Raw genomic sequence first — 14,065 nt, forward strand, 5'->3', positions numbered from 1 at the left:
ATTTGTAATGAAGTTTTAGTATTAGAATTCGCATTATTAATTTAAACTTTCATTAAATTTTAAATTTAAGCGTCTTTTTTTTTTGGATTAAAATTTTTAAATAGATCTAGATATTTGTTAAATCTGGATCTATCACTTCTGTTAACTTTATATTAAATTTACTTTAATTTGTATAAATCCATGACTTCTATTTATTTTGTATGGATTTTTTATTTTTATTTTCCATATTTTTGCAACTTGGCGTACACGTTGCACGTCTGCCCTTACTTTTATATTGATATATAGATATTGGAGATTGTTCTAATTTGAAATGAATGGTAGAAAAAAATTAATCCTCAAGGTTACACGTAAGCTTGTCTCTTCGCTGCCATGAGGGGCCAATTAATTAATTAAGGATATATCAATTTTGATCGGAGGAAAAGGCCGGTGGCCACAACTTCCTGTCCATTTTGAACATTCAATACATAATATATATATGTAGACTAACCAGACACGCCATTTTTGTACGGTCCAATCGTTTTATATTTTATAAATATTTTCATATCTTTCTATCATTATAATTTTTTTAAACTTTTACATAAATAAAATAAATGATTCAACTTTTTCAAATCTCAAAATAAAAATAATATTAAAAAATATTTTTTAATAATATTTTATTCAACTTTTAACTTTTATCTTAATTTATTTCGTGTCATCTGCGAATGGAAACCAGACCAAACAATCCGGTAGAAAAAAGAAAAATAGTTGCTGAAATTTTTTTATAACGGAAGAGATCAATTCCAGATCAATAATTAGGTTGGTTCTTTTTATTATTATTATTATTATTATTATTATTATAGATTAATGTAGAGTATTCAAGAATGATTAGATTAGCTCTTATTATTATTATTAGAAATATTATTGGGAGAAGTCACTATTTATAGCAGCGATTTTTATACACATTATGTGGTAAAATCTACACCATACATTTTTTAAATTTAAAATTAGAAATAGATGAGAGAGAGCTAATGAGAGAGAGTGGAAATGAGAGAGAGAGCAGAGATGAGAGAGAGGATGATGAGGGAGAGACAATGAGAGAGAGGCCGAGATAATAGAGAGAGTCGAGGAGAGAGAGAGAGAGTCGGTGAGAGAGAGACGATGATGGATGAGAGAGAGAGTCGAGGAGACAGAGAGAACTGAGATGAGAGAGAGACGATGAGGGATGAGAGAGAGATGCTGATGAGAGAGAAGCCGTCTGCATTTGAAGGAAAAAAAAAAAGTGGATGAGAGGCATCCACGTAGTGTGTGCATTGTGTGCACCACTACAGTAGATGCTCTCTAGCACCACTCTTATTATTATTATTGTTTTGATAGAATGTCTCTTATTGGTGAGCTTCACATCATGAATATATATAATTCTTAAAAGAAAAAAAAAGGAAATATGTAGTGGGTTTTATCGTGAGATCATAGAAGGCAACTCACTTTATAAGTCAAGACAATAATGTGAGATGGAAAGCAACGACTCTAATTAAGACAATAACATATTGACTAATGAGGATGATTCTATATAAAGTATTTATCGACATTTCATATCATAGATATGGGACTAACAGTACTATATACTTCATAATTAATTTGGATTTGCTTTAAATATATGCTGATTATCTCAATCAATGCACATGATTATATATATATACACATATATAAAAGGAAATAAGTATACTATATTATTATTTGAAATATTCAAAATAATTTATTTTATTTAATTAATAAAATCTAGCATTTATAGTTACAATAGCTAGCCATTTAGTTTTTGTCGCCAACGCGTTACATTATCTCAGAGTGAGAAGCAGAAGCAAGCCCAGTCACTCGGCGAGAGAGTGAGAGAGAGAGAGAGAGAGAGATGGGTTTCACAGAGAAACAAGAAGTTTTGGTGAAAGAATCCTGGGAGGTTTTGAAGCAAAATATTCCCGAGAACAGCCTCCGTTTCTTCACCCTGTAAGTAGAGTACTGATCTAGAGAGATCAAAGATAGTATTTTAATTTTTTTAATGAAGCCAATTATATATATATATATATATAACAATATTGTATGATTAATGATGAACCAGAATCCTAGAGATCGCACCGGCTGTCAAGAACATGTTCTCCTTTCTGAAAGACTCGGATGAAATACCACAAAATAATCCTAAGCTCAAAGCCCACGCTGTAAAGGTCTTCAAGATGGTGAATATTTTTTAAGAGTCGTCGTTGTAGTAGAAACTTATTTCTTTGTCTGATAAAATATTTCAACAACCCGATCCAAGTATTTCAATTTGCACGACAATTTCGTAGTGATCTAGAACTATATATATATATATATATATATATGCCAGTAGTACTACTTCTAGCTTATTCCCATTAATGCTAGCTAGCTAGCTGTTAAACAAGTTAGAATTAATTGAGCACCCACTACTTTGATATATAAATGATCGAAGACATGCGAGTCAGCAATTCAACTGAGGGAGAAAGGAGAGGTGGTGGTGTCTGATACAACTTTGAAGTATTTGGGTTCCGTCCATATCGAGAAAGGGGTCATCGATCCTCATTTCCAGGTATTCTCATCATTATCTCTGTTAGTGGATCGAGGAATTGAATATTTGAGTGTTGATTATATATGTATGAATTTTGGGATGGATGGATTTAATTAGGTGGTGAAAGAAGCGCTAATGAGAACAGTGAAAGAGGCAGTAGGAGAGAAATGGAGTGATGAAATGGACGGTGCGTGGGGGGAAGCCTACGATCAGTTGGCTGCAGCCATCAAGACTCAGATGAAACAAGAATTAGAAGCTGCTCGCAAATCTAGTTCAGATTATTAAACTAATATCATGTACTTTGCTCCTGTCTTAATTATAGATAATTACCAGCTGCTGCTTCTTGTGTTTGTCCCTCAATTTTCTTTTTGCAAGTTATTTATATATAAGGACATTCGGACTATTAATTCAGTACTGGTAGTGTCACTTCGACTACTCCTACTCTCTTTTCTATTCCATGACAAAATTCTATTAATCCATAATGGACGTTAAATAAGAACGATAACTTCTAACCACTAAAATGTATAATTTTCCTTTTTTTTTTTTTTAGGAGTTATTAGTGGGATGAGAGGAATACTAGATAAGGCCCATTAAACAGAAAGTTATCCTTAATAAATTCGTAAAAGAAAAATAATATACGACTTGTCTTCACTGAATTAAAGGCCTGAATCAGAAACTTAGGCCCCAGTTGGATTATAAGATGTTCTTATTTCATTTCATCTATCAACATCAAAACACCATAAATATAAACATTTTGTAATTTTTAATTTTTTTATTTAATCATTACATAATCATTACAACTTTTTTAAATTTCTAAATAAAAAAATAAAATTATATTTACAGTTGTAGAGTACACAATCGTTTTAAAAAAATTGAGTAAACACAAGAATCACATAAAAAAATTAATTTTTTAATAGTAAACTACACTCTTTTTCAAAATAATTGCGCTACGCTTGCATACTTTATGGCTGTATATAACATTACTAAAAAAAAAATAACTTTTTCAAATCAACAAAAATAATTTTAAAAAATTATATTCTAACCATATCTTAACTTATAATATTTTGAGCGGTACTACTATGCCGCTCAAAGAAGCCTGTTGCAACTTACTGTTAGGCGAAAATCACATGTTTATTTTTTCAATTTTTTTATTCACATTTTTTATCATTTTAAAAAAATTAAAAAATATATAAAAAAAATATCAATACACTAATTGTCACTTTCTTAACTATTAAGTAAAAAAAAAAATTAAAATACATGAGGTGTCAAAATGGGAGGACAAGTTGAGTGGGCAAAGTAACAGTTTTCTAATATATTTTTTCTTCAACATTTTCTCTCTCATTTCTCAAAATTTTATAAAATAATTTTACTTAAAACTATTTTATTACTATTCACAAATTTCTGATATCATCTCATCTTATTTAAACATTCAAACGAGGCTGTAGTACCAAAAATAAATAAAAAAAAATCCCCGAGTTTGGTTGGAACCAAAAGACACAACAACTGGTGGTGTCGTATGTTGTATCCTGCACCTAGCCTAGCCCGTTTAATTGGTAATTGAGTGTACCGGATGATTATGATTAAGGTATCGTTTGGATTCGAAGATGAGTTGAGATGAGTTGAGATGGGTTGTGAATAGTAGTGAGATGAGTTGTGAATAGTAGTTAGATTTGTGAGATAAAATTGATGAATAATAATGAATAGTAGTGAGATGAGTTGAGATGAGTTGAAATGATTTGCGAATACAAACCAGGCCTGAGAAACACTATTTTGCCCACCTATTTGTACCGTTCTATTTGATCGTTTGGTAAATTTTTTTTTTTTTTACTTAGTGATTACAGAAGTGATTTTAATTGTATTGATATTTTTTTTATTTTTTAAAAATATTTAAATGTATTAAAAAAATATGAAAAGGAAAAAGAAAAAAAAAATTTACACTAAGCGGTATGCTCAGCAGTCAACATGAGGAGGCATAGTAGCCGCACCCTATGATTAAATTTTTGTATTATTGTTACTCATCGCACACCACATGTTATATATATTTTAATATTTTAATTTATTTAATTTTTAATAAACTAATTAAGTTATTTTATTTATTATTCATACATCACATACTTGTTATAAAAAAATAATGTGATGCACCTAGTATGTGAAAATGCTAAGTAAAAATATTCTAAACTTTATACGTTGTGGCTTGGGCGGCTCTAATTGTGGCACTAAAGGAAAGGCCCAATTTTATTGTTTTTAAACTTTTATCAATGAACTTTCATTTTTTTCTCATTTAATGAAAATACATAAGAAAATCAGCTCATATAACTGAATTGGATTTATTTTATTTTTTTAATAACGTCATTTTGACTATGAGGTAGAGGTGGGTAGCGGGGACCAGAACCCCACCCCGCCCTACCTCTACATGGGCAGAGTGAGGCTCCGTGCTGTAGATGCGAGGTCGGGTGGCCTCGCCAGCATCGGGGGATGGAAGGGCCCTCCAAGTCTCTTCCACCCTGCATATATTATATAATATATTATAAATATATAATATCTATGTATTTATATATAAAATAATTTAATAACATATGACTAAACTTAATAACATGGACAAATCGACGTTGTTATGGTATGGGGGTTAAAAGGCCCCCTTCCCCTGCGACTCCCCCATTTCTACGGTTGTGAAAAATCTCTCTCTCTCTCTCTCTCTCTCTCTCTCTCTCTCTCTCTCTCTCTCTCTCTCGTCCAACATTGTTTTCGTACGCACTACGCTATCACTGTCCGTTTGCATCTCCGTCACCGAAAGTAAGAATCGAATCTGATAGCTCTCCGATAGTCTGATTATGTTTATTTTATTTTTTATTGAGTTATGGAATGGAGATTGGAGAAAGGATGAGATTTAATCGGAGTTGGAGGACGGGATTATGTGTTTGTGAATTGTGTGTTGTGGAGACTCGATTGTGCATGTGTTTTGCTGTGTGATAATGATTTTGTGACTTTAAGGTTTTGGATTGGAACCCTAAGTTGAACCCTAAGTTAGTTTAAGTTCCAATCTGAAACCCTAAATTAATTTAGGGATTTCAAAGATTTAGAGTTTATCTCATACACTACCATAAATAATATATCTGCTTGTGATACTAGAGTAATTTCTATTTTGTTGTTGACTTCATTTCCATCATCCAGCCCATCCTCAACTTGTAATTTGCTGGTTTTGGACCCTAAACTATCATTTGAATTTTTGGATGGAGATAAACTTTCTGTGGTTTCTCCCAAGCTGAAATCTGCCGAAATGGGATCATGCCCAATACCACACCACCAAGGTTGAAAGCAGACTGTGTTTTGATGGTTTGTGACATCCTGTTTTTGATGCATGGTGCCTAGTTCACTCCTGAAATAATAATCCGCCCCCTATATGCTGCTTCCCAATGTAAACAAGAGAAACTGTCAGTCAACCAATGCCTATTTCATTAGAATTATATGCAAAGAGGAAACATAAACGTACAAGTACACACTCATAGGATTTTCTTACGTCCACATGCACATTGAGTTGATGAAGGACAATAAAAGATAAGGAAGTTATGGACATTCAACCATATGACAGGATTAAATGTTGATGGTTAAATTATATATCCCACCAGCTTAAGTTTTTATTATTAAATTGACAAAATAAAGAGACGGGAGAAAGAGAAGATAGAAAGAAAAAATAAAAAATAAAGACATGAGGCCCCTGAGTTCTTTTCTTAAAAAAATAAAAAAACAACTAGCAACGGATTTAAACCATTGAATTCTTTTCTAAAAATATTATCTCCCATCTTACGGTCAAAGAAATTCCAAGCTGATTATTGTCAATTGTGGTACTCGATCAAATACTTCCCCATGCATGTTTTTTAGAGAGAGAGATAGAAAAAAAAAGAATCTTACGTAACACATGAATCTTAACAAATGAATGGATTTCAATGGTTCAATGCCGATTTATGTTCAAAATTGTGGTACTCAATCAAATATTTCCGTCATGCATGTTTTTTTTTTTTTTTGTAAAAATAAGTAATCTTACTAAACACACGAATCTTAACAAATGTAACCTTAGATCAAGCTAAAAACAACACCAAAAAATAGGAAATTAAATCAAATACTGTTATATGCGCACCTCAAGCCTCAATCCTAATTCTAAGTTGAAATTCAAATGATATATTCTTAATGTTGCATCTTGATCCCCATCTCATCTTGGTTAGTCAGATTTTAAGTTGTAATTTTTTCATTTGTTTCTTGTTTATAATTCTAATTTATCTTTCTATTTTATTGTTAATGTTTCAGATTTTATGATCTCACGACTCACAGCTACAGGTAGCACTAAATTTTATTTCCACCCTTGGCCACTAGCCCCAAATGTCAAAGTCAAAATTCAAAGTTCAAACAGCTCACTTTGATCATTTATGTTAAATTGTATTTAAATTTTACATATTCAGTTATTTGTAATGTTGATACAATCACAATGTCCATTTTTTTGTTTGTAATTTTTCAATTATTTTCTCTTAATTTGTATTATTATAATAGTTTAGTTATTATAGTTTTATTAGAAATTCTATTATTGTAAATTGTAATAGCGTAAGAGTATTAGTAGTACTTCTTTAATATTTTTTCTCTTAATTTATATTTTTTATTGTAAATTTAATTTATCGCTATTTAAAAAAGTATTCATTTTTTTATTGTTGAGTCCAAAATGGCATATAAATAACTTCTTGGCCCATGGCCCATTTAGCGGTGCGCACGGGTTGGGGGGGGGGGGAACCCACCCCCATCCCATGCAGGGCGGGGGGTGGGGAGGTGGTGGCCCCTCCTACTTTGAGGGTAGGGATTAAGGGTTTGTTTGGATATAGATCTCATCTCAAAATTCTCATGTCATCTCATCTACTTCCCAAACATAATTTAAATACAAAATATTCAAACTAATCATTACAATTTTCTCAAATTTTTAGTCAAAAATAAAAAATAATTCAAATTTTTCAAATTTTCAAACAAAAATAATATTATAAAACTATATTCTAACAATATTTTAATTTTATAATATTTTTTATTCATTTTTTTTTCTCATTTTACAAAATCTAAAAAATACTCAATTCAAACTATCTCACTATTATTCATAAATTATCTTATAATTTCTGTTAATAAAATTCTCATTTTATCTAACTTCTCAAACCAGCGCTAAGAATATTTCTTCATCAGAATCACATTTTCCATAACCAAAGGATTGTTTGCCAATAAAAATGTGAAACATTCATAGACTGATTTTAAAAATAATAAGTCGTCTCAAGCCTCTTCTTCCCACTGTGACTTTGAAAAAATTATAAAATTATTTCTTGACTCAAGCACACCTCACATCATGGTCTTCTTTTTCTTTCCCCTCTCACGCAGATTTATACTTTTAGGACCGATATTGACAGATTGCGTTGGGTTGGGTTGACAGTTCGATGTGAAATTTTAAAGAGATGCATGGAATCAAGGTGGAACAATTCAACCAACCTATATCTCTCTTACTTCGAAATTCAACCATAATTTTCTCTCTATCAATCAAAATCTTCCAAGTGTACAAGTAATTTGCAGCAGCTAGAATCAGTAGGCCAGATGACAGCTTTATTAATAATTAAGTATTTAAACTAAACTACGACTTAATTTAAATGTTGAGTTGAGTTAAATTTAATTTTTTATAAATAATAATAAATTAAGTAGTAAAAATAATTTTATGGAATTTATCTAAATTAAGTTTAAACTGTATTTAAATGTTAAGATAAGTTTAATATTTTTTATAAAAATTTAAAAAAGATTATAAGTCTCACATATAAAGATATGTTAAGTTAAAAAAAATTATGGATCTCACGTGTAAAGAAGTTTTGAGTTAAGATAAGTTTAATAATTTAAAAATTATATATTTAAATGTTAAACTAAATTTAAAATTAGATTGAGTTCGACTGAATCTTGAAACTAAAAGCAGCCAAGTTATATAGATTATAGATTACTACTATTCTTATAGTATATATATATATATATATATATATATATATATATATACACTGCTTAGAACATTAATAATGGATTCAACTTAATCAAATTTTGGCTAAAGTTTAGATAGGTTGTACAAAAATTTATTATAATAGACTCAATAAATAAACAGTAGTTTTAGCCCAAGATTTATTCACTAGCCAAATCTGAAGCTGACTAAATATTATTTTCACCATAAACAATTCTCTTTCCACTGTTTACTGTTTCTTGCACATAAAAATACTGCAAAAAAAAAAAAAAAATATATCCATTGTGAAGATATGATCATTAGAAAAATATATTAGTTGAAAGAATATGATTGTTGTAGAAAAAGACCGTTAGAAAATTCTATCAGTTAGGATTAATATGAAAGTTAGAAAATTAATGTATACTTTTTAATAATGAATATATATTTAAACTACAATTAGAATTAAAATAAATAAACATATCAAAATTAATATTTTAATAGAATAATAATATATTTGGAAAGTTTATTATTTGGTCATGTTATTGAAAAGTGACTAGCTAAATTTATAAAAGTAAATTTTCTAATTATTAAATTTTGACCAAACTTTATTAAGTATACTAACACGATCTTAGAACTTATATTTGATGGGTCGGGTCTAATTATCTATTCCTCTTTTTCTTCTAATTTTTAATTAACAAAAAATTAAGTTTGTGCAGACGTAGTCCGTCTATGTGCATTGACTCAGCCCCTTGGAAATGTTTGTCAACTCATGATCACGATCTTACTTTACTTTGCAATACTACAACCTGGTCATGCATGATGCCTTCAAGGCAATTTGGATGCTGTTGGCGGCCGGGGGAGAGATCAGAGAGAGAGAGAGAGAGAGAGAGAGAGTTTAACTTCAGAAACTAGATGCTGCTGGAGGTATACATATATGTAATCATGATCTGCAGGAACTTTTAGGCCTCAAAAACAGTTAAGAAAATTAAGCTATTCTCTAAGGAGTCGATTTGGAAAAAAACTATATAGTTAACAACTAATTAAATACTTATAGAAAACCAAAAAACCATACCCGAGAAAAGACGTATACGTGGATACAGAGCATGCAGCGAAATGAACGGAGAAGAAAGGTCAAATGCGATCTTTGATGGCCAATTGTAGCCATCTTAAATCCCATCCCTGAGCAATAATTTATAATAATTTAACACTACAAGAAAAATGGATTTTTGTGGTTAATTTATTACGACTAAAAGACTATTCACAATTAATTTTAGTTACAAATAGTCATTTCGCTGAAATTAACTGGTCACAAATAAGCAGTTTTCTTATAGTGTAAGAACCCTAAATCACATATATGCTCATTTATATATAATCTGCAACCTTCAAAATTAAGGAATATTGAAAACCCAATTTTCATGACCGCCATCATATGTATATGCTGTCTATAGAAATATCTATATATAGCAACAGCCATAACCAAATTAAAGAGAAAACGTTGTAATATAATGTTAAAGAAAATGGCGTGTAGCAACAATAATATTTCGGTTTATTTCCAGTGATTACTGCTAGAAGTACTCATCCATCTATTTATCTAGAACAGCTAGCTGATCATTTCATTTCGCGTGCAATAGAATTTTCGAGACAGACGGCTGCGTACGTAGTACGTATATAAGTTTCCAAGTGTATACTATTATTAAACGTACGTTGGAAGCTAGTTTACTGTAGCTGGGATCTTGAACAAACAGACAAAACGATTCGGAGAAATTAATTAGCTAGCTAGCTAGTAAAAAATACAGAGATAGTCGATATTATATATCCAAGTGAATTTGAGGGAATTTTTTCGGTACTTTAGGTGCCTATATATATATATATCTGTCTTTCTCAAAGAGTCTCTAATTAAACATCCAAGTGTGTGTATATATATATATATATATATATATATATATTAATTGTGTCACCTAAAAATAATGTCTCCCAATTAAACCAATGAGAATTAATCCACGCCCGAGTCTAGGTCATGATCATGTGCAGGGTCAGTCATATTCATGCATGACGGTGATGCATGAATTAATAGCGGCCTGTTAGTTGAGCCATGCAAATACCACTTCTTCCTTCATCGATCACCGCCTCATGTTTTGACTACACTTGGTCAACTACTGGTTAATTTTGCATGCAATATTGGAAGGAGTACTACTTCGTTTACCTTACCAAACCATGTCACTGCAGCGCTTACTAAGTACACCCCGTCCCCTAGCTCTCATCTCCTATATAAGTCCACCGCACCTCAACTTCTTCTTCACCCTCATCTATCTCCCTCTCCTCATCTCTCGACCTCTCCCATATATAGCAGTCAAGTTGCGCTTCCTGCTAAGCTTTGCCCTTTTTATCTCTAGATTAGTTAATTATTTCTTGCCGTTGATCAGTACCCCCTTTTCTGTCTCTCTTATACACATAGATCATTCACTTAAAATCTTAACCATATATAGCAAATTTTCTGCCTTATTAAGGATAGTAGCTTACATCCATCATGTCGCCTGCAATGAGAAATTTGGCAGTTGAAAGCGAAACCAAAGGGGGAAATGATTCGACAGAAAGCGAATTCCACAAAGGAGTGAAACATTTATGCGAGAAAGGAATAACAGGAGTTCCAAGCAAGTACATATTGCCCGTCCCTGACCAACCAAAGTCATCGAAAGGCTCCGGTAGTGTTAGCAACCCGAATTTAAAGTTACCAGTTATCGATTTTGCAGAGTTGCAAGGCTACAGTAGATCTCATGCTGTCAATTCCCTCAGAAAAGCCTGCGAAGAATTCGGGTTTTTTCATGTAAGTCTTCACAGATTTATTCCGAATTGGCATGCCAAAAACGAAGCTAATTTTGTGTTTTGGGGTTTCTCTTAACTTCTTAATATTTGAATTGGTGCAGTTAGTAAACCACGACATTCCAAGGGATGTGATTGAAAATATGATTGATGTTGGTAAAAGGTTCTTTGACCTCCCATTCGAGGAGAGATCCAAGTACATGTCAACTGAGATGCGTTCACCGGTCAGGTATGGGACTAGTTTTAACCAGAATAAAGATGAAGTCTTTTGTTGGAGAGACTTCTTAAAGCTAAGCTGCCATCCCTTGTCCGACGTTCTTCCCTTTTGGCCTTCTTCTCCTGCGGACCTAAGGTGATTAGTTCTACTCACTACTCTCCCTCTCTCTCTTTCTGTGATCTCTCACATACAAAGACACATGCATGCACCAGTTATTGTTTACTTAAAATTTTAGTTGAGCTTGATAATTTACTTAACATATTGTTTACATATGTTAACCAATATGTTCTTGCAAGAGTCAATTATGTTAATTATCATGCATCAATATCTTGAATTTAAATGTTTGAACAGGCAAGCGGTGGTTAACTACTCAAAGAACACTAAAGTATTGTATCTGATGCTAACGGAGGCCATCCTAGAGAGCCTAGGATTGGTGGATACAACGAGAAATGAGAACGAAAATGATGGGTTAAGAGAATTCGAAAACGGAAGCCAACTCCTTGTGTTGAATTGCTATCCAAAATGCCCTGAACCTGATTTGACATTAGGCATGCATCCCCATTCGGACTATGGCTTCCTAACACTGCTTCTACAGGATGAAGTTGAGGGTCTCCAGATACACCATGAAGGAAGATGGGTAACAGTGGAACCCCGCCCTGATTCATTTGTTGTCAACGTCGGAGACCATCTTGAGGTTAGTATTTAATCAAAACAATAAAAAGCCATGGATACATCATTAATTAATTATTCTGCTTAACATCAGAACTTTACGAACAATCTCTTCTTAGAATGTAGATTTCTAGATTTTCTTCAAATTTATAGTAACAGTGATTGATTAATATTATAATTTGGTTGATCTGTGTACGTTATACATAGGTACAAATTCGATGAAATATTAGTACTTTAAGGCTGATATATATATATATATATATATATATATATATATAAGGTTAATGCACTTCATAATTAACACGTGATCCAGAAATTAATTTTCTGTATAAACTGATATATTCCAAAGTGGAACATGGTATGATCAGTCAATCTGGCCAAAATGAAATATTAGGTTTCCTTGAAACGCATGCAACATGATCTGCTTCATGTATGTATATATACATATATATATATATGTGTGTGTGTGTGTCTATTTATGTATCATGAATGTATGTGTCATGGTTAGGTATTGATGATGATGATATATATATATATATATATTAGAGAGAGAGAAAGCTAGTCAATTTTTAAATTTGAATTATTCTTTGACGTTTTATGCAGATATTTAGCAATGGTCGATACAGTAGCGTACTTCATCGGGTTCTTGTCAATTCCTCGAAAACTCGAATTTCTGTTGCTTCGTTGCATAGCCTGCCATTCGATAGCACGGTTCAGCCATCACCAAAACTCATAGATGAAGCCAATCCGAGGCGTTACAAGGATACAAACTTCGCCAGTTTTCTTGACTATTTATCTTCCTGTGAACCCAAGAGAAAGAGTTTCCTTGAGTCTAGGAAATTGGCTTGATGATCAATCGAGCTAGCTAATTATTAATCGAATAAGCGCATACATATATATATATGTGTGTGTGTGTGTGTGTGTGTGCATATATATATTTCAGAATTAGAAAAAGTTTCGAATTAAGCACTATTTGTAACTTTTGAAACATATATATAATATAATATAAGATTAATTCTGGAAAGAATTACTGGCATTAATATGTGAAGAAAATGTTCTTGATTATTATTATTAAATTTTGAATATCATGGTACGATAAATTAAGCAGATAATAAATTTATGATCCAGTTCGTAAGAGAAAATTCTTGATTTTTTTTTGGTCAAACAATTAAAAAAACACCTTGTGAATTGTACTATTTTCTTCATATTTGACCGAATTCATCAAGTGGATCACCACAACGAAAAACTTACACCGCATCTTTCTAGCTAGATCGATTTTGTGAACAGAAGAACAAGGCCGGGGGTTGATGATCTTGATCGATCACATGACCTTTTATAAATTTCGCCATTTTGAATAATAAGCTGATCATGTCATTATCTTTGGGGCCTATTAAATCAAAGATAAGAATATTCTCGTGCATATTATCGAGCAGCTCGAAAAACACGACCTCGTTCGTTCGGGCGATCAAGTACATGATCATCACGCGTTATCATCTTTTTTTTATATAAAATTATGAAAACACTGAAGAAAAACAAGGTAATTCATCATACTTTCATACCCATATTATATTTAGAGTCGAGGTTGCAGTCATTTAAGGCCGGCATGCATTAGCAAACACTCATCACGTACGAAGATATTGACATCATGGAATTGATTTCGTTTTCTCTCTTTGGCAATTAGCAAATCAAACCAACCAATTAATTCCTAGCTATTTTAGTACCAGCTTAAGTTTTGGCACTTAGCAGATGTTAATAATTCTGTCTACATTACAAACTAACCTTTGCTGTTGTTGGGAGACCATTGAAAGGTAGCCTC

The 14,065-nt window shown here is 31.9% G+C and overlaps 2 protein-coding genes across 3 annotated transcripts; both read left to right on the top strand.

The window, feature by feature from the left end:
* The first annotated feature begins 1,772 nt into the window (after window positions 1–1,772).
* LOC121263329 (non-symbiotic hemoglobin 2) lies at window positions 1,773–2,954 on the top strand. 2 transcript variants are annotated; one of them, XM_041166167.1, is made up of 4 exons: window positions 1,773–1,977; window positions 2,090–2,204; window positions 2,465–2,572; window positions 2,669–2,954. In XM_041166167.1, the coding sequence occupies exons 1-4, from the start codon at window positions 1,883–1,885 to the stop codon at window positions 2,834–2,836; spliced, it is 486 nt and encodes a 161-aa protein (XP_041022101.1). In that variant the 5' UTR covers window positions 1,773–1,882; the 3' UTR covers window positions 2,837–2,954. The 2 variants fall into 2 exon arrangements, 1 of the variants encoding a protein (XP_041022101.1); XR_005940244.1 differs by having other exon boundaries at window positions 1,777–1,977; window positions 2,469–2,572.
* Window positions 2,955–10,774: 7,820 nt separating this feature from the next.
* On the top strand, window positions 10,775–13,235 carry LOC121263339 (probable 2-oxoglutarate-dependent dioxygenase SLC1). Its single transcript, XM_041166180.1, has 5 exons — window positions 10,775–10,885; window positions 11,061–11,367; window positions 11,468–11,715; window positions 11,932–12,274; window positions 12,853–13,235. Exons 2-5 carry the CDS (start codon window positions 11,071–11,073, stop codon window positions 13,096–13,098), a joined length of 1,134 nt encoding a protein of 377 aa, XP_041022114.1. The 5' UTR covers window positions 10,775–10,885; window positions 11,061–11,070; the 3' UTR covers window positions 13,099–13,235.
* The last annotated feature ends 830 nt before the right edge of the window (window positions 13,236–14,065 follow it).

This window comes from Juglans microcarpa x Juglans regia, chromosome 1D, assembly GCF_004785595.1.
Source record: "Juglans microcarpa x Juglans regia isolate MS1-56 chromosome 1D, Jm3101_v1.0, whole genome shotgun sequence".
In the NCBI taxonomy this organism is placed as follows: Eukaryota; Viridiplantae; Streptophyta; class Magnoliopsida; order Fagales; family Juglandaceae; genus Juglans; species Juglans microcarpa x Juglans regia.